General features: G+C 39.3%; 2 protein-coding genes across 2 annotated transcripts; both read left to right on the forward strand.

Annotated features, from left to right (window-relative positions):
* The first annotated feature begins 256 nt into the window (after positions 1-256).
* Positions 257-2012, forward strand: LOC131065712 (UDP-glycosyltransferase 89B2). Its single transcript, XM_058000305.2, has one exon. The coding sequence runs from the start codon at positions 473-475 to the stop codon at positions 1913-1915; it is 1443 nt and encodes a 480-aa protein (XP_057856288.2). The 5' UTR covers positions 257-472; the 3' UTR covers positions 1916-2012.
* A 2127-nt stretch (positions 2013-4139) lies between these two features.
* Positions 4140-5891, forward strand: LOC131065713 (UDP-glycosyltransferase 89B2). Its single transcript, XM_058000306.2, has one exon. The coding sequence runs from the start codon at positions 4252-4254 to the stop codon at positions 5680-5682; it is 1431 nt and encodes a 476-aa protein (XP_057856289.1). The 5' UTR covers positions 4140-4251; the 3' UTR covers positions 5683-5891.
* The last annotated feature ends 16156 nt before the right edge of the window (positions 5892-22047 follow it).

Raw genomic sequence — 22047 nt, forward strand, 5'->3', positions numbered from 1 at the left:
CTGTCTGTCTTTGTCCGCTCCTTTTGATGCTACATAGACAGCTCCATGGATCACCTGGTGGTGCTACAAACGTATATACTTTTCCCAGATGAGAATATTATTCAAGAACCAGTCATCAGAAATGAAAATCTTATCAAGAAGAGTTAAAAAAAACCTAGTCATCAGAAATGAAAATCTTATCAAGAAGAGTTTAAAAAAAAAAAAAGTCTCCCCTTGGTAAGATTTTCATTTCTGATGTCTGAATAGATATTTGAATTTTCTGCATCGGGCCGCCGACTTTAGATGAAACCCTGGTACCCAAAGAAGCGTTTGCCACCATACACGCTCGCTAAAAGTTAATCCAGTCCGAATGGCAATTCTTTTCAAACGTGTTGCGTGTTTGGCTGGGGATGTTTCACTTCAATTCCTATAAAATGGCATCTTTCTCCTTGTTACCAGCACACCCACTGGAGATGTGCAGAGGAAGAGGAAGATGAAGAGGCCTCACGTGTTGGTCTTCCCATTGCCTCTTCAGGGTCATATGATTCCTCTCTTGGATCTCTCCCTTTCTCTCGCCCCCCGAGGCCTTGCACTCACCCTTCTCACCACTCCCGAAAACGAGCCTCTGCTGCGCCCTCTCTTATCCACTGCTTCTTCCCAGGACCTCTTCATCCAATCCCTCATTATTTCTCTTCCTCCTCCTACACACGGACTCACCCTCAACGAAATCCAATTGCCGCATTTGATCTATTCTCAAAAAGGGCTTGCCGATCCTTTGGAACAATGGCTCCTGCAACAAAAACTCAACGAAAGCTCGGATGAATTTGGGCCTGTGATCTGTATCATCAGCGATTTCTTCTTGGGATGGACTCAGGACACGGCGACAAAGGTGGGTATACCCAGAGTTGTATTCAGTCCGTCTGGAGCATTTGCTATCTCTGTCATTTCCTCTTTGTGGAAATACATGCCGCACCTAGGTGTGGAATCTGATGACGGTGAAGTGCCCATCCCTGGCTTTCCTCATCCTCTTACTCTTCGCAAGTTTCAACTTTCTCCCCTTGCACAGGCCTACGAAAGCTCGGATCCTGTCCACGAGTTCATCAAATACATCATGAATTTGAATATCCAGAGCTGGGGTGCCCTCATTAACACCTTCTATTCTCTCGAGACTCCCTATGTCGACCATCTCCGAACAATTTCGGGTCGCCCTGTTTGGTCGGTGGGTCCTCTGCTTCCCCCTGCTGTGTTCCACCACGAACAGAAGCAGAAGCAGAAGCAGGAGATGAATCCTCAGAGGGGGAACCCAAATTCAATCAACGAAGCTCTGTGCTTGCAATGGCTTGATTGCCGCAAAGAGAAATCTGTTGTGTATGTCTGCTTTGGTAGCCTGGCAACGTTGTCCGAGAAGCAGAATGAAGAGATAGCATCGGGATTGGAGGCAAGTGGAGAGTCCTTTATTTGGGTCATCAGAGACAATGAAAATGACAAGGTCGGTATTTCGCAAAGTTATGAAGAAAGAGTGAAAGAGAAGGGCCTGATTATCAGAGGGTGGGCGCCTCAACTCTTGATCCTCTCCCACCCTTCTGTTGGGTGTTTTGTTACCCACTGTGGGTGGAATTCTACACTGGAGAGCATTACGCTGGGAATTCCCATGATTGCGTGGCCTTTAACTGCGGATCAGCATAGCGACGCTCTGTTGTTGGTTGAATATCTGAGAGTTGCAGTCAGATTATGCGAAGGTCTCCACGTACTTCCCAACAGAGATCTGTTGGCAAGTGCAGTAAAGAGAGTGGTGGGAGGACAAGGCGAAGAAGGTATGCGGGTGCAGGAATTAAGCAGGGCAGCAAGAGAGGCAGTGAAGCAAGGTGGATCTTCCTCCTCTAATCTGGAAGTTTTTGTCGCTTGCATACAAAATTTGGCACACGACAACTTGTGAGGCTGAATTTTTAATTTAAAAAAAAAATTGTGTAGTAATTTTTATATTAAATTTTATTTGATTATGCATTGAAAGGTAAAATATATAGCTTACCCTTTATATTTTTGTTTGGTAGGTTATATTAGGCTCACTCAGAAGTGCAAGTTTTAATATTGAAACAAAGTAAAATAAATCATATAATTTAAATAAGAAATAGATAAGTAGCTTATCTAGAATTAAAAAGCTGTTCAAAATATAACATTTTAGAACAATATAATATGATTAAACTTTGAACTTCAATAAATATAGCATTAGTTCAAAATACATGATATCTTTTTTTTATATAATTGAATAATTTGGTATTTAATCTAATCTAAATATTTGAATAACATTAACTTTATCACACAATAAAAACCCTTATTCACCCAATGTCTAAATGTTACCTATTAGGTGCACTGGTTCTACGCAACATGACACATTAAAAAATGCATCCACATGACATGCAAGGTTAACTTTTTGATTCAAAGAATTTGCAAGGCATGTGTCATCCAATTTACAAGAATCTATTATCAAATTTAAAACTAATATTGATGAAAGAAAATATTTTTAATAATTTACAGTGCTAAAAATATGCACTTTCTTGATAGCCTCTAGGGAAAGAGCACCAGTTACCATCCATGCTCCAATTACCATTCGCTCCTTGCTCACCCAACCTCCCAATTACTAATTTTAAAGAATTCCAAAAAAATGATATTGAAAAGCCCATTAATAAATTTCACATGTACCAATAGTGACCCACTTTACCTCGTGTAGTTAGAATTTTTGGACTTTAATTGTAGGAGTTGTGAAACTTTATTGGTACCCATAACACAGAAGGTTGTTGTAGTGCATGGTTATTGGACCATCTTCTAGTAGGTATTGTGCAACACTTTGAAATGACCACTTTTTGACCCTTGCATGCATAATAGATCCCACATTGTGCGTTGTTATTAGCCAGAAGCCAGAACAATAGCTATAAGCAGTTAAGTCATGTATGAAGGAAATTGAAATCCGATGTACCATTTAGGATATGTGGGTGCACGATGTTAGCTATAACAACTAGTGGTATGCTTCCCCTAGCTCTTGTTTCTATAACACTTGGACTCCAGAAAGATTTTGGTCATTGATATGTGGACCACGACATTGGGTGCGATGACAACAATATAATTTCAAATTAGACAAGCGAATGAATAAAACTTCACGCTTATATTTTGGATAATTATAATTCCTATAAACATGGATAGAAGAATTAGATCCCTTTCCCTATACCCAAATATCTCCTGATTGCATTATTGCATTTAGACAAAGGCAAGACTTTGTACCACATAATTTTTTGGATGTCTCATCCAATAAAAAATATGCTATCAACAGGACTAGTCGGAGATAATGGTTGGGCAGGAACTTGTGAACACTTTATAGGCTACTAAGAATTGTCGAAACTTAGGATATGAACTATCACTGGTTGAGTTCCTTAATGCTTTTTTTGGTTTTTAAGTGCTGATTGGACTTATCGACGCTTAAGTAAATACCAAGACCTTTGAAAACTTAGCAAAATAAAAAACATTTCTCTTTTCATCAAGAGTTTCCAACCTATCATGAACAAACTAGAATGTTGGGGGAAATGACTTGTAGAATCCTTGAGACCCAAGATGTTCTCCCTTCGAAAGAGATCCTTAATAATATTTGGATGTGTCTTGAATTAAAAACCTCTCTCAATATGAAAGGTGGATTTTAACAAAATGGAGAACATAAACAAGTCCAAAGGAAAACATAAACAAGTCCACTTTTCCCCTAGTTCTTTATGAGCACACAGCATCATTCATATTATTTATAGCTTCCGTTTTCATTATATTCGCTTGTTTTAAATAATTTGCTTTGCAATAATTCACTTGTTTAAAATGATTTACTTTCTATTGTAAAAATAATTTAAGTTCACCAATAATTTCTTATAAGAAAAACGTGCGGGTCACTGTCATAACTAACTTTGTGCACCCACAAATTATAACCCTTACATCAAATTTTGATTTTTTTTTTATTCTCTCCGTATGTTAGCCAAATACACTTTCTACATAACTATAACCAATAATGACTCGCATTAGAAGAATTAAAAGTAAATGTATGTGGTGGCCCCCACTTGTCTACATCGGGCCGCCAACCTTTGTTGGAACCCTGTTCCCAAAGAAGCGTTTGCTCACTAAAAGTTAAACCAGTCTGGCTGGCAATTATTTTCAAACCTGTTTCGTGTTTGGTTGGGGATGTGATAAAATGGCATCCTTCTCCTTGATACATCCATTGGAGATCTGGAGAGGAAGAGGAAGATGAAGAGGCCTCACGTGTTGATCTTCCCATTCCCGACGCAGGGTCATATCATTCCTCTTTTGGAGCTCTCTCTTTCTCTCGCCTCCCGAGGCCTTGCACTCACCCTTCTCACCACTCCTGGAAACGAGCCCCTGCTGCGCCCTCTCTTATCCACCGCTTCTTCCGAGAACCTCTTCATCCAATCCCTCATTCTTCCTCTTCCTCCTCCTCCACCTCCTCCGCACAACGAAACCCAACTGCCTATACATTCCTTGCCGCATTTGATCTATTCCCTCAAGGGGCTTGCCGATCCTTTGGAGCAATGGCTCCTGCAGCAAAAACTCGACGAGAGCTCGGATGAATTTGGGCCTGTGATCTGCATCATCAGCGATTTCTTCTTGGGATGGACTCAGGATACGGCGACCAAGCTGGGCATACCCAGAATCGTATTCAGTCCGTCGGGAGCATTTGCTTTCTCTGTCATTTCTTCTGTGTGGAAATACATGCCGCACCTAGGTGTGGAATCTGATGAGGGTGAAGTGTCCATTCCTGGCTTTCCTCATCCTCTCACTCTTCGCAAGTTTCAACTTTCTCCCCTGGCACAGGTCTACAAAAGCTCGGATCCTGTCCACGAGTTCATCAAATACATCATGAATCTGAATCTCCAAAGCTGGGGTACCCTCATTAACACCTTCTATTCTCTCGAGACTCCCTATGTCGACCATCTCCGAACAGTTTCGGGCCGCCCTGTTTGGTCGGTGGGTCCTCTGCTTCCCCCTGCTGTGTTCCACCACAAGCAGAAGCAGGAAATGAATCATCAGAGGGGGAACCCCAATTCAATTAACGAAGCGCTGTGCTTGCAGTGGCTCGATGGTCGGAAAGGGAGATCTGTTGTGTATGTCTGCTTCGGTAGCATGGCAATTTTGTCTGAGAAGCAGAATGAAGAGATTGCAGCGGGATTGGAGGCGAGTGAAGTGTCCTTCATTTGGGTCATCAGAGACAATGGAAATGCCAAGGTCGGTCTTGAAGAAAGAGTGAAGAAGAAGGGCCTGGTTATCAGAGGGTGGGCGCCTCAGCTCTTGATCCTCTCCCACCCTTCTGTTGGGTGTTTCGTTACCCACTGTGGGTGGAATTCTACTCTGGAGAGCATTTCACTGGGGATTCCCATGATTGCATGGCCTTTAACTGCGGATCAGCATAGCGACGCTCTCTTGTTGGTTGAATATCTGAGAGTCGCAGTCAGATTATGCGAAGGGCCAAACGCAGTGCCCAACAGAGATATGTTGGCAAGTGCAGTGAAGAGAGTGGTGGGAGGAGAAGGAGAAGAGGGTTTGCGGGTACAGGAATTGAGCAGGGCAGCGAGAGAGGCGGTGAAGCAGGGGGGATCTTCTTCCTCTAATCTGGAAGACACTGTTGCTTGCATACGAAATTTGGCACCCGACAAATTGTGATGCTGAATTTTTAATTTTAAAAAAATTGTGGATTAATTTTTATATTAATTGATGGCCTTTGTCCACATTTTTTATTTATTAGAAAATCAGCGTTAATCAGGATGCTGATCCTTTGTCTATATATATATTTTTATTAGAAAAGCAGTCTTAATCAGGGTTTTTGTCCACATTTGTTATTTAATGTTCAATACCAATAATTATATTTTAAAGTTGTTATTGTGATGATGACTATCCATAATTGAATGAAATATATCCCTAAGCACTAAAAAGCAATGGATCATGCGATGCCACATCAGCACACAAGTATCAGTCTCACTTTTGCACAAGTATGGGTCTCACTTTTTTTTGGGTTGTTTTGGACACCTTGACAAAAAGCATGCTAATGTGGCATCATATTTGATGATGTGGCCTTGAAACCTTAGTTATAAGCAAAAGACTTGCCAAGTAAGCTCCTCTAAAAATTTGGGAGTGATTTAAAATTTCAACATAGGATTTTGAGAAGCACGAAGTTAGGGTGCTCAACTAGTGGGTCCTCTCCCCTATTTTATAATCTAATATTGAATTTTAATTCGATATAACACTTCACAATCTTTTTTAATTATTTAGATTTTTATTTTTTAATATTTATCTTCAAAGATATCTTGACAATAATAATAACTCAATGTTGATTTTTTATATACCTAAAAAGTACAATACATAGCTTACCCTTTTATACTTTTGGTTGGTAATCCATATTAAACTCACATATGCAAGTTTTAATATTGAAATAAATTAAAATAAATTACATATAAACAAACAATAAATAGTTTAAAATGAAAAATAGATAAATAGCTAGCAACTTATCTAGAACTAAAAACAGTCTAAAACATGACATTTTACAACAACACAATTAAACTTTGAATTTCAATAAACATTTCATCTGTTTGGAATGCATGATATATTTTTCATGTAACTAACAAATTTACTATTTAATTTCATCCAAATAATTGAATAGTATTAACTTTGTCAACACGATACAAACATTTACTCACCCAACTATCCAAATTGATAGTTACGTATTTGTTGTATTGACTCCATGCAACATGAGACAGTGAAAAATGCATCCACATGGCATGCAAGGTTAATTTTTTTATTCAAAGAATTTGCACGTGTCATACAATTTTGCCTTATTATAGTTCATCATAACCCATGTCTTTTTCTTGACAATCTACCATTACATCATAGAAAAATATTTTTAATAATTTGCAGTCATAAAAAATGTGTACATCCTCTACAATCACCTTTAGGAGAAGTGATGGTAGGTGAAGGCACTTGACCTAAATATACTAAAATTGTTTGTTAAAAACAGGTCAGGAAGATCATGTTACATTTAATAATTTGGTTAATTAGTTTTTAGTTGGGTAGGAAGCTATTCCATAAGAGAACAATAATGATTTTATAAAGCTTTATATATTGAATGCAATTTAAACTATAATGATGATAATGAAATACATTTTTATTTCTATTTGTAATGTAAATATTTAACTTCTGTTGCTATTGCTCTACACATCAACACCATTATTAGAAAGGCCATGATTGTCTCAACAATTATTGACACACTATTTAGCTAATATTTGCAATTAATCTCCTTTAGGTTTACTGAAATATGAATCTAAAACCAAATTTGCACCAAAACTACCTCCACTAGAAATGCTCATGTCACCAAACCCAAAATCAAGTCTAGATGATACACTTAATGACGTAAAGACTTCAAGACTCATTTTCATACCTATTCTTTTCAATTTGCACTACAATAAACAACAAGCTAAGAGAAGTGAATAAACTTTCATTTGATAATCCCTCAACATTGTTATCAATCTCACTTGCTTTTCGCTTCATAACATCCTTAATCTCATTTATTTTGCTTTAAAAGATTAGTTTGTGAAGTCCCTCCTCATGAGATTCTATCTCATAGTATTGCTTAACTTGTGCAACAATGACATTCTCTGATGCAACTATCTCTTACCAATTGTTGTTGAGTAATCAATGTAGGAGTTAAATTAGGAGCTGATATTTTGTTTTGAGCTATAGTTTCTTAGACTGTGTAGTCTCCATAGTGAATACAAGGAGGTAATTAAGGGGTTTGTTATTGAATAAGAGCTAGAATTGTAGGAAGGACAATTTTTGAAGATGTAATTTTTGTTGTTGAATAATGAATATAGAAAGGAGATTTTATTGAGTATGAAAACTTAAATTTTTGCTTGGATTTGTTCTATTGTGTTTAATTCCTTTGTAATAAAAAGGATGTGTTTACTAATTTGTAATATATGAGGATCATTTGCATCATTTTCAATATGTCTAAGTGAGATAGCCTTGTCAAAAAGAAAATATTATTTCAAATGCCATTTTGCAAATTCCCACTTCATCTAATCCAGGAACCTAAAGCAATGAAGTTGTAACGACCCTGTCATCCTACCCTTTCAATTTACCAAGTTTTTATCCCATAAATAAAAGAAATACATTGCCAAATACACAAGTAATAAAATTTATCTTTTTCTTTTCAATTCAAATTATATAATTGAAATAAATATTTTTCATTTTCATTAATTATGTGATGCAGGAGCACCGGTCTAGTTCTTACTAGTTGAGCAGTTTTCAGTGGAATTCCTTGAGATCGTGGCATTTCTTTGTGTTTGAGTGTTTAGCGTTGTGGTTTTGGGTTTATTCCCTCGTGTTCGGCGTCTTTGTCGTGTTTGAGTTTCATGGCATTTGGATTTGATCCCAATGAGTTATCGATTTTAGTATTGACCCGGTTGATATGTTCTTACCGGTTATTCTGGCAGTGTGTTGAGCGAAGTTGGATCGAGTTGCGGTTGACTTGCAGATCGTTGATTTATGTTTCTTGTGCCGTGTTTGATGTTCCCAGAGGACTGCACATTGTTTTATGCATCTTGGAAGTTGTTCTTAGTGATTTGAGCCAACATGTTACCGTTGCACGTTTCTTGAGCCGGTTGGTCTTTGGACCAACTTGATTAAGTTGTAATTATTTGTGGATGGTATAAATTGAGGTTTGTGAATCATTTGGGAGGACAAAAGTTAGAGGATAGAAGACAAAGTTTGGATATTGAGCGAAGATCTAGATCCGGCGAGATTCTAATTCGGTGGACTGAGGCCAGAAGGCTAAGGTTCGTATTAGGGTTGAACTGACAGACTGTTTCCAGAGGCCGATCTGATATGTGGATGATATGCGGATCTTGTAATTGTGTTGTAAGCATTGTTTGTATCCTGGAATGCGATCCAACATGTGGCATGTGTGATTCTTCAGACTATAATAAGATTTATTCATACTGTTTACCAGATGTGCGTTCTGTCTTGTTACAGGTTGTTCTTTCTGCTATTTCTGGCATTGTGTTACTGGTATATTATGCATGGTTTATGTGTTAGGCTGCAAGGATGGGCTGTCCTTCATTGGATCTCCCTACCTTGACTTCATCAAGTGGTATCAGAGCTAGTTTGTGAACTTGTTGTTGGATAGAGTGTTGATTATGCACTGCTTGGTTGAAGAGGAAGTTGAGGCAACTTGTGGACTTGTTCAGATCACCGAACGTGAGGCAGAGAAAGGTTCACAGGTATATCGCTGGTCCTAGAGCTTGATCTTGAGGCAGTTAGTGGGTGGAGACTTGAACAGATCACCGATTGAGACAGGCTACAACTTGACTGGTAGATCGTCGAGGAGAGGCAACCGGAAGCTGTAGTCAGATCGTCGAACCCCCTGAGGCAGTTGCAAGTACCTACTGATAGATCGCCGAACCATATCAAGTGATGGGACTCACTTTTCAATTAACCCCGAGAGTCTGATGCAGGAGCACCGATATAGTTCTTACCGGTTGAGCAGTTTTCAATGGAATTGCTTCAGATCGTGGCATTTCTTTGTGTTTGAGTGTTTAGCGTTGTGGTTTTGGGTTTATTCCCTCGTGTTAGTCGTGTTCAAGTTTCATGAAAAATTTGGATTTAATCTCGGTGAGTTATCGATTCCGATATTGGCCCGGTTGATATGTTCTTACTAGTTATTCTGGTAGTGTGTTGAGCAAAGTTGGATTGGGTTGTGGTTGATCTTCGTGACTTGCAGATCGTTGATTTATGTTTCTTGTGTCATGTCTGATGTTCCCGGAGGACTGCGCATTGTTTTATGCATTTTGGAAGTTGTTCTTAGTGATTTGAGCCGACATGTTACTGTTGCACGTTTCTTGAGCCAGTTGGTCTTTGGGCCGACTTAATTAAGTTGTAATTATTTGCGGATGATATAAATTGAGGTTTGCGAATCATTTGGGAGGACATAAGTTAGAGGATAGAAGATAGAGTTTGGAGATCGAGCAAAGATGTAGATCTAGCGAGATTCTGATATGGTGGACTGAGGCTGGAAGGCTCAGGTTTGGATTAGGGTCAAACCGATAGACTATTTCTGGAGGTCGATCTGATATGTGGATGATCTGCAGATCTTGTAATTGTGTTGTAAGCATTCTTTGTATCCTGGACTACGATCCAACATGTGGCATGTGCAATTCTTCAGACTGTAATAAGATTTGGTCATACTATTTACCAGATGTGCATTCTGTCTTGTTACTGGTTGTTCTTTCTAGTATTTATGGCATTGTGTTACCGGTTACCGGTATATTATGCATGGTTTATGTGTTTGGCTGCAAGGATGGGATGTCCTTCATTGGATCTCCCTACCTTGACTTCATCATTATGAAACATATACAACATTATATTTATTAACATATGATAGTATTACAATAGTCTTTTCATACTTCTATTTGCTTTAGGAATAATTGAACATGATTTAAGCTTCTTCTGACCTTATAGAGTACATAAGTAAAACATAGTGGTCCAGATGTCCTTCTCGACATACATCCTCAAATATCGGCTGCCATCTACATGAGGAAGAACATCACTCAAGCGCTTTTCCACCCAACCAAGACTTAATAGTCCCCCATGCCTCTTCTAACTGAAGTGACCCGACCCTTCGACAAAAACCTCACAATTTTAAAGCCTTATGAGCATAGTGTTGTGTCATACATATCTAGTGCTAGATCATACATAAGTTACATCCTATTTGTATGACGTTCCTTGCCTAGTATGTAAACCTAGATCACAATGAACTGACAATGTAGATAGAGGCAACCTACATTACTTTGGCCAAATAATTCAACACTTTATACTTTGAGTGAGAGTCATATGTCCACCCACTTCATTGCTCTATTTGGATAACTGACCATTTAACTTATCACATATTTATCCCATGAGTTAATAATAGGAAACATTTAAAGTTATTCCCAACCTTGGATAATCTAACCCTAGATCACCAACTCACTCTTTCTATATTCAACTTTCACATCATAGCATAATTCTGGCTTATAATTCCCATACTTGAATCTAATCATAAGATTTCAAATTCTATCACACAAGAAAACAAGTACTTTCAATATCGCAATTTCTTTCTTTGTTTCAAACAAGCCTATGCAACATTGCGTAATAACATATCAATAAATAAGAAGAAGAATTCCCATGGCTATAATAAAGCTATAACGCAAACCGAATCCTTCCTCCAAGATTCTAGCTCCACCACTATTCCTCCAGCTTAGAACTTCCAAGCCTTCTACAATATATCTATCCTATTCTCTTTCACAATAACACTATTCTCAACAATAAAAATATGAGCACTAAGCGAAATGACAAAATGAGACTACTGAAATGGAATCAAATGGAAAATGAATGTGTGAATGAATACCATCCTCCAATGAAACTCATCTATTTATACAAAAAAAACATGAGAAACCTAAGGCTACAATTAAGCTCTTAAAGTTGTCACAACTCTCATGCTTATTGACACCACTACGACTATGTGGCTAATTACCATCCCTATAGTCGACACATAATAGTCCATCAAATTGATACTACGAATCACCCTCTTACTAAGTCAAAATACGATGAATAATTACTTACCTAATCAAATAGAATTCTATCACTAATTTCCTATTAAATATCAACTTCTTCCTATTTATTATATTCCTATCGACCAAGTCTTATTACTAAGAATTGGGTTGATGTGTTTAAACAAGGCATCGACCTTGTTAAACTCATCCCCTTGCAAAGTGGAATGGGGGTCGATGAGTATTAAGCACTTTAATACAACACATGCAATGTTTAAGGGAAAGGGAGAGGTGGCGGTGTTACCATCACACCACCCTCCAAAGGAGTAGGGTGCGCCACCCTCCATGGTGGGCGCCCCTCCCATTACATACTCCCCTCCCTCCACATAGAGGTCGAGGTAAAAGAGGTGCAGACCAAGTCAAATCTGCATCGTGGAAAATAATATGCAGGCCGATAATAATAATATATATATACATATTAATATATGTATGTGTATATGGTGAAAATGGATACAACAATATTGAAAGGCTAAATAAATTCAACCACAAAACCCTAGCCTAACAAAAACAAAGATCTACCATAACATATGAAGATTACCTAAGACAATGCAAATCAAATGAAATCACAAAGATTATACCATCACATGTCCAATAGGGTTTGAATCTCCATTCTTCCTATCTCCATTGATCTTGCTTGATATATTTGCTCTCAGATTTTATATGTGCACAAGAGCTCAACAAAGAACAGAAATGTGGTTGCAAGTAGGCTTGATTGCATATGAAAGTGCAAAGCGTAGTCGGGGCTGAATGCATAGTGAGGGTTTGATAATGAAGGAAGCATCTCCTTATATAGAAGACACTATATGAAATGGAGGGATAAGATTGAGAGGTGTAAAAGAGGTCGGTTATGATTAGAGGGTAGGTAAAGAAAATAATAAAATAATGAGAGGGTAGGTAGTGTATGAATTAAGAGATGAATGACATGTGTCATGGGTAGAAAAGGCTAATGAATTAATTAAATTTATTTATTTAATAGAAGAAGTGGGATCAACTAAATAAATAAGATATTTATTTAATTTAGGAAAAGGGTAATTTAAATAAATAAATAAATTTATTTAAATGAGAAATAAGGCTAGAAGAGGATAAATGAATTAATCAAATAAATAAATTTATTTATTTAATAGAAGAATTAGGCTAAAAGTAATTAAATAAATAAAGATATTTATTTAATTAGACATGACAATTTTAGGTGTCTACATTTTGCCCCTCTTTGAGACAATGCAGCTTGTCGCGTTGTTTCAAAGAAGATAAGATGAATTGATACAAAGTTGCCCCAAGATGGGAATGGTATGCCCCCTCGAGAGATTGGATGAAAATGTTTGGAAAGATCGTAGACAATCTCTTGATAAGAAAGGAAGGCTAGAATGGACTGACTGGATAAAGTGACAGAGTCACGGGATAAAGAAGACTGACTCGGGAGACGAGGGCTAGAGCTAGGGCTAGGGCAGTCTATAAAATAGACCACGAGGGGAATACATCCTCATTGTCATCCACACATCCAAGAGATCAGAGTGCAGAGAAAAAATAGAGCAGCAACAGTCAACAACAATGGCATTGGTTCACAGATTCGCTCACGTTCGCCGATATCAGAGGCTAGTAGACGCAGAAGAGCCGGTAAGTACCTCAAAACTTCCTTGTACTTTGTCGCATTAATTGTTGTCATAAATGCATGCTAGGTAGGGCATTTAATGTGCTTTAGGATAATGTCAAACATGTAGGTGCGTCTGCATCATGAATATGCGTTTATGTCTTCTAGGTCAAATTGACAGTTTTGTGATGAACATACGCTGTCGATTGGATAAGCTGCTGAGAGGATATACTCAAGCAGGTCCTCTAGGGAAAACTAGGATAGAAGATAGGGCTAGGATTGACAATTCTATGATAGAACATACGTTGCCAATTAGGAAACTACTCAAGAGGATTCAATCAAGCAAAGGCCCTAGGATAGGATAGATCAAGGCACTTTGTGATGAACAGTGAGTACCAAGACATAGTACTTTGTGATGAATAGGGAGTACCAATAGGTGCAACACTTTGTGATGAACAGTGAGTGCAAATATGAGCAGCACTTTGTAATGAACATGGAGTGCAAAACTCGTAGTACTTTGTGATGAATAGGGAGTACCACTAGGATAGATGCAACACTTTGTGATGAACAGTGAGTGTCACTAGGATAGAAGCAACACTTTGTGATGAACAGTGAGTGTCACTTTGACTGACATGATTGCTCTGCTTGATTGCAGGAGTACCTACCTATGTTGGAGTCACGGGAGAGATTCCCATCTACTCAGAGGTTACGACCAGAGCTGACATTCGAGGACCGAGCTACTGTTGAGGCTATGGGGCTGAAATATATCTTGTATGTGCCTGAATTTTGGGTGAACATGGGGCTGCTGACTGCACTGGCTGAGAGATGGCACTCAGAGACTTTTAGTTTTCATTTGCCAATGGGTGAGATGATAGTCACCTTAGAGGATGTATACAGGATTCTGCAGATACCGATCGATGGGGAGTTGATACCCTATGATCGAGATGGAGATAGGGAGGCACTAAGGCGAGTGTTTTAGGATCCCGGACTAGAGATGAGAGCTAGACACGTGGCATGGGATACCATGACAGCGACAAGACTAGCACTACCAGCAGTGCTAGGAGGAGTGATCAGTGGGTTCCTCTGTTCGGATAGGGCGACACGAGGGGTGGCTGCAGAGGACACAGGGGCTAGGAGAGATGATCTTGGGGTGGGTCCTTCCAGGGCTTAGACTCTGTCGAGGCTAGCCGGCTCCGAGGGAGGGAGTTCATCATAGCCATAGAGGGATCCCTATGTATAAGTTTTGTATCTTTTTTGCAGAAACTGTATTTCTGCGCAACAGCTTCTTTTCTATTTCTATTTCGTTTTTGTTTCTGTTCTTTTTCTGTTTCAGTTTCAGTTTCAGCATGATAGCTCTGCGATTAGTGCGAGCGTTTTTGTGGGAATTTGAATTTCTGTTATCCGATTTGTTATTTTCTCTGTTATCTGCTCCGTTTAATTATAATTTGTGTGAAAGTAGGAGAGTATGCTCTTGTCTATTTAGACAATCAGAAATCCAGACCTTTCACTTTTTCTATTCTATTTAGTGCGACTGTATGCTCTGACCGCAGGAAAGTGTGAAAATAGGAGAGTATGCTCTTGTCTATCTAGACAATTAGAAATCCAGACCTTTGACACTTTTCTATCTGTTTAGTGCTACTGTCTACTCTGTTAATTTGTCTGAAATTTTTAGGCGCTAACTGTAGTCTGCATTTCTTTTTCTTTTCATTTCTTGTTATCTGCTCTGTTTAACTATAATCTATCTGACCACAGGAAAGTGTGAAAGTAGGAGATTATGCTCTTGTCTATCTAGACAATAAAAAATCCAGACCTTTGACATTTTTTTTATTCTATTAAATTTAGGGTTTCTGCTCTATTAAATCTAGGGTTTCTGTTTGCTCTGTTAAATCTAAGGTTAAAAAAAGAAAAAGAAAAAAAGTAAATTTTTTTCTGTTTTTTCGCCATATCTTCTTTATCTTGACTCCATTTTCCTCCAAGCTCCACCAGATTCTTCGCATTGCCAATTTCCACATTTTCTTCCTTGGGGGCCTTATCCCAAAAATCCACTTTTTGAAGCCTAAATCCCATATTTCTCTATTTTTAGGGTTTGCCATAACTTCTTCCCCTTTTATCCAATCACCTCCAAATTTTTCCCATATTATCCATCTCCAACTTTTGCTTCTTTCCCCCTCTTTGACAAATTTTCCCATTCCTTCATCTCTCCTCCAAAATCCCCATTTTTCGCTTGCCTATCCCTTGGAAAGTGGCAAAAACCTAGTCAAACCCCATTTACCCATCAAAGCTTTCTTCAAATCCACATTTGTCATTAGTAAAAAAGTTTTTATTCATGTTTTTCTATTCATTCCTAAAAAATCAAAAAATTTAATATTTTTGTCATTTTGTTGTTTTTTGCAAGGACGCTTGTTAAAGACTCTATTTTTCCAAACTACTAATCAAGTTCTTTTGTAGGATGCTTTTTGAAGACTCCATTTTTCAAACTACTAATCAAGTGGTTTTGCAGGTTGCCTAGCTGAATCAACCAAATATTGTGCATTTATTTAAATTAGGCACCTATATATTAATTAAAATGGAATAAACCATTGTCTTATGTGTCTTTAAGAAAAGCGTAAAGGTAGAAAAGTATGCTCTCGTCTTACTAGACGATCAGAAATCCAGACCCTCCAACCTTTTCTTGTTTGATTGTGTGTTTACCTCTAGCGGGCCTGCCCTCCCAACTTTCTCTTTGAGAAGGGAAGAGGGGAACGACCCAAGTGAGTACACTCGGACTTGGGGTTCCCAACTCACTATAATAAATAGGCATTGACTACGAAAGGGTTAATGGTTGGGGCTATATGAGAGTTCACTCTCACATTGGGTGCTTAGTAGGATCCTAGAGATCTCAATCATGCTTGCATGACTACTAAGTTCTTGGTGCTTCGTTGGGCTATAGGCCTCAATTGCGCTTGCGCAACTTCGAAGGGTAGCTCCTAACAGGAAGACTTACTAAACACCTTGTTCATAGTGGCCAAAAACCTTCTAGTCATTGGTGCAGGAGGTCGGACCTCTGAAGCGGCGCATATTCTTATGACCCTTAGTATAGACACAAAGTTTGCCATGAGGAGTTTTCATGGGAATTGATGCTTGGCTGTCCCGAGAAGTGAGTGTCGTGGAGGGGAGCCAGTGGGGTCAAGCATCTAAGTGTCCGCTTTGGGTAAGCGTAGATGGGAAACCAATTGGGATTCAATGACTATTGTCCTTGCCAGCCTTAAGAATGTTGTATATGAACATGAGTGTCTTTGATATAATATGCATTTGATCACTGTGTTTGCTTCGTTTGATACATACTTGCCAAGAGTAGACTAAAAACACATCACTATCCCCAAACACTTTGCAAAAACATTCGTCAAGACACAAACAATTGTCCAAGTCATTACCCACACAAAGTCCAAAATTGCGTCAAAACTCTGTATGTCCCATTTTTCATAAGCCTAAGAGAGAAGCTAAGAGTCTGTCATCTCCATCAACATTCAAGTTTGTCCTTTGAAACACCAACTATCGTCCAAATCAGGGTGGTCGTATCCCTTCATACAACATGCCATTCAAATCAATCCTCCATTAAGTCGTATTCATGTCAAAGACAACCTAGTTATCAAGTTTCTTCTAAACCATCACTACCATACCTTCTTCATCAATCATTCTCAAATTTCTTAAATCCTTTCATCACAAATTTCTCAAGTCCTTTCATCCTCAAATTTCTTGAATCCTTTCATCACAAATTTCTTAAGTCCTTTCATCACATTTTTCCTAAGTCTTTTCATCACAAATATCATGTATTACCATACACAAAGTGGGCAACCTAGCAATCAAGATCAAAGACAAAATCTTGACATGGTTAACCAAGATGAACTTTGTCTGGAAGTGCAAACTTTCCTAGCAGATTCTTATAACCAAGAGATGATGGAAAAGTTTATTAAACACAATCCTACTGCACTTCTGAAAACTCTCCTTGAACATGGAGCTCAACTTCCGCCTGAATTTAATAGATCCGCTCTCACCCAACAATCACAAGGAGACCTCGCTCCCACACAAAGTGCTACACCTACTATTCAAACTCAATCAATTGCAGCCCCATCAATCATCCAGGCTCAATCAATGCCACCTGCGGTACCGCCCATCGTGGTCTCCATCCCACCTTCTTCCTCCTTACCATCTATACCACTATCAAATCCGATCTCATCTATTCTCCAACAAACTTCTATACCACCTCCTTCTATTCAACCACATATTTCTATTCCACCAACTTCCTTTCCTCCCAACAATGTCACAAATTTTATCCGAGCCGTATTCAATCCCGTCACAACAGTTGGTGGACCCCAACCAACTGTCACTCAAACCCCAGCAACATCGATCATCACATCCCACATTCCCACCTCCTCATCATATCAATATATTGGTGGTGGTGCACCTTCTTTGGTTCATCCAATTCTTGGGGCAAATACAATTCATCAATATCAAAGTCCACAACAAGACCTCAACAAGGAAATTCAAGACATGAAGAATATCATCAAGGACATGAAACAAAGGACTAATAAAAGGAAAACTTACTCGTTCGAAGAGTTTTGCCCTTGTCCTTATGACCTGTCTATATCAGTTGCACCATATCCCCCAGGATTTGAGATTCCTAAATCACCAAGTATGAAGGCAAAGGAGACCCCCGCGATCATGTTCGAGAATTCCACATCTTATGCCAAGAAGTCTCCTATAGTGACCTTTATCTTCGAAGAATCTTTCCCAAGAGTCTCACGGGAGACGCCTTGGCATGGTTCTCATCTTTACCACGAGGTTCCATTATCTCTTTTCCAAACTTGGCAGAAAAATTTGTAGCCCACTATGCATACAACATGGGTAATGATGTTTCTATGATGGACCTATGTAATACAAAACAAAGGCCCGAAGAAACCTTCACCAATTTCCTACAAAGATGGCGACATCTTATCAAGAAATTCCAGTGGGACATGCCAGAACAACATCAAATTGAGCTATTCCAAAAGAACTTGGTGCCTGAACTTTCAAGACCTTTAATATATCAATGTATCAAATCCTTCCAAAAATTGACAGATAAGGGCCTTGCCCTCGAATGTGTCTTGTTGGAGGAAGGAACCTTGAAACATTACTAGAAATCAACACAAAGTTCTCCCTCTTATTATAACGACAAGCCAAAATTTTGGTCCAAAAACAAAAATGTGGTCAATGATGGTATAACTGATGCAAAGTGGGTCCAAACTGTGGCCGCTCCCCCAAAATCCACCACCAATAATCATCAATTCAATAATCGAGACAATCCAAATCAATCCAAAAAACCTCACAACAGTGTCTCAATTCAGGGATGACCACCCTGATCGAATAACAGGACTCCAAGAGATTTCACTCCTCTGGCTGAGCCTATTGAAGTGGTGTTTCAAAAACTTGTCCAAGCATGTATAGTGGTTTTTCCAATCACTCGCCCGTTTGACCCCAATCAACCTAAACCAAGATGGTATAATGAAAATGAGTATTGTGAATACCATCGTATCAAGGGACATGATACATGAAACTGTATGAAACTGAAGATCTACATACAAGATCTCATTGATAGAGGGGAGATTGAGATAGCAAATACAAAACCTGGTAATAACAATGACAAACTCAAAATGTACCAGGAACCCTTCCCGAAGCATGATAAAGGAAAAGGCTCATCATCTAACGCAATGGGTTATGACTACGCTAATCACGTAACCGGTATTGATTTTTTGGTAGAACGCATTGAACCTACAGACAATAATGTCAATGTCATAACCATCCAAGGAGTTAATCCTCCTTCTTCCCAAAGCAGACCAAATCCTGCTCGGATAGTCATTCAAGGTGCCACGCCTTCCACCTCCCATTTCCAGAATGACTGCAATGCAACTACATGCCGAGGAAGAGTCACCATCCAAGGAGTCCCTCCCCCACCAAACCCCCCACCCATGTCTTCCACCCGCGGATATGACCTTCTTGATCAACTTGGGAAGACACCTGCGCAGATCTCCATTTTGAAACTTCTCAAGACCTCCTCGGTCCATAAAGAAATTTTGGAACAACCCCTTCTCCAATCACGCATTCCAGATTAGATCAACGCCACCCAATTCCAAGCCCTCATTGGAAACCTTGCTACCCAACAACACATTGTATTTAACTCTAAAGATGCTCCCGTAGATGAAGACCATAACAAACCTTTACACATCGAAGCTTTTATCCACAAGCACAAGGTCAAATGTATCCTGTAGATGGTGGATCCGGGCTTAATCTGTGTACATACTGTGTATGGTGAAAATGGATAACAATGATAACAATATTGAAAGACTAAATGGATTCAACCACAAAACCCTAGCCTAACAATCAACAAAGATCCACCATAACATATGAAGATTACCTAAGACAATGCAAATCAAATGAAATCACAAAGATTATACCATCACATGTCCAATAGGGTTTTGATCTCCATTCTTCCTATCTCCATTGATCTTGCTTGATATATTTGCTCTCAGATTTTAATATGCACAAGAGCTCAAGAAAGAACGGAATGTGGTTGCAAGTAGGATCGTAATGTAGTCAATTGATCAAGTAGTTAGTTCCTTTGCTCATTAGCTCATTAGGGTTTGACAATGAAGAAAGCATCTTCTTAAATAGAAGACACAATATGAAATGGAGGGTTAAGATTAAGAGGTGTAAAAAGAGAGGTCGGCTAGGATTAGAGGGTAGGTATAAGAAATAGTAAAATAATGAGAGGGGTAGGTAGTGTATGAATTAAGAGATGAATGACATGTGTCATGTGTAGAAAAAACTAATGAATTAATTAAATAAATAAGGATTTATTTAATTAATAGAGGAAGTAGGATAATTAAATAAATAAAAATATTTATTTAATTTAGGAAAAGGATAATTTAAATAAATAAATGTATTTATTTAAATGAGAAATAAGGCTAGAAGAAGATAAATGAATTAATTAAATAAATAAAGATTTATTTAATTAATAGAAGAATTAAGCTTAGGTAATTAAATAAATAATATTTATTTAATTAGACTGGACAATTTTGGGTGTCTACATTTTGCCCCTCTTTGAGACAATGCGGCTTGTCGCGTTGTTTCAAAGAAGATAAGATGAACTGATACAGAGTTGCCCCAGAATGGGAATGATATGGCCTCTCGAGAGATTGGATGAAAAAGTCTGAAAAGATTGCAGACAATCTCTCAATAAGAAAGAAAGGCTAGAATGGAATGGTCGGATAAAGTGACAGAGTCACGGGATGAAGAAAACTGACTCGGGAAATGAAGGCGAGGGCTAGGGTAGGCTATAAGATAGACCACATGCAAAAGACATCCTCATTGTCATCTACATCTTCACGAGATCACAGTGCAGAGCGAGAAAAAGAGCAGTAGCAGTTAGCAGCGATGGCTTTCGTACACAGATTCGACCGTGTTCGCCGATTTCAGAGGCTAGCAGAGGCAGGAGAGCCGGTAAGTACCACCAAACCTCCTCGTACTTTGACGCATTTCAATTTTTTCATTAATGCATGGTAGGTTAGCAATAAATGCGCGTAGGAATAGGGCACAAAAAAGTGCAAAAACGTGCAACCGCGTCTGTGTCAGTGCCAGGCGCGTCTATGTCCGGCAGGTGCGTCTGTGTCGGTGCCAGGCGCGTCTGCGTCTGGAACCGCATTTGTGCTTGATGCGGGCGCGTTTATGTCCTGTAGGGGCGTTTATGTTCCAAAGTCGCGTCTGTGACAAATGTAGGCACGTTTATGTCAAACAGGCGTGTCTGTGTTGTACAGGCGCGTCTATGCAGTCTTCAGGCGCGTTTGTGAGTTTAAAGCGTGTTTATGTCAGAAAATGCAAGGTTTTAGTCTTCTAGGTCAAATCGGCAGTTCTGTGATGAACATACGCTGTCGATTGGATAAGCTGCTAAGAGGATACACTCAAGCAGGTCCTCTAGGAAGACTAGGATAGATCAAGGGACTTTGTGATGAACAGGGAGCACCAAGATAGAGTACTTTGTGATGAACAGGGAGTACCCAAAGTGTGAGCAGCACTTTGTGATGAACAGGGAGTGCTAAATGTGAGTAACACTTTGTGATGAACAGGGAATGTCACACACGTAGTACTTTGTGATGAATAGTGAGTGTCACTAGGATAGATAACCATATGCATTTAGATAGCAAGTAGCATTTTGTGATGAACAGTGAATGTCACGATGACTGACATGATTGATTGTTTAACTGCAGGAGTATCTGCCTGTGCTAGAGTCACGGGAGAGATTCCCGTCCACACAGAGGTTGCGACCGGAGTTGTCATTTCAGGATAGAGCTACCATTGAGGAGATGGGATTGAGACATGTATTATATGTGCCTGAGTTTCGGGCAAACATGGGTTTGCTGACTGCACTGGCGGAGAGATGACACTCCGAGACATGCACATTTCATTTGCCGATGGGGGAGATGACAGTGACCCTCGAGGATGTCTACAGGATATTGCATATACCGATCGATGGAGAGCTGATCCCATATGATCGCGATGGAGACAGAGAGGCGCTGAGACGGGTGTTCCAAGATCCCGGGCTAGAGATGAGAGCAGGGCATGTGGCATGGAATACCATGATCGCGACAGGGTTAGCTTTGCCAGCTGTGATTGGAGGAGTCATCAGTGGGTTCTTGTGTCCAGACAGGGCTACACGGGGGTTGGCAGTTGGCTGGGGAGGAGCACTGGAGACATTGGTGACTGAGCACACCAGATATGCATGGGGTCCATGTG

This window comes from Cryptomeria japonica, chromosome 7 (genome assembly GCF_030272615.1).
Source record: "Cryptomeria japonica chromosome 7, Sugi_1.0, whole genome shotgun sequence".
Lineage (NCBI taxonomy): Eukaryota > Viridiplantae > Streptophyta > Pinopsida > Cupressales > Cupressaceae > Cryptomeria > Cryptomeria japonica.

Excerpts from the sequence above, each read along its gene's own strand:
- LOC131065713 (XM_058000306.2), top strand. The coding sequence starts at position 4,252 with ATGAAGAGGCCTCACGTGTTGATCTTCCCATTCCCGACGCAGGGTCAT.
- LOC131065712 (XM_058000305.2), top strand. The coding sequence starts at position 473 with ATGAAGAGGCCTCACGTGTTGGTCTTCCCATTGCCTCTTCAGGGTCAT.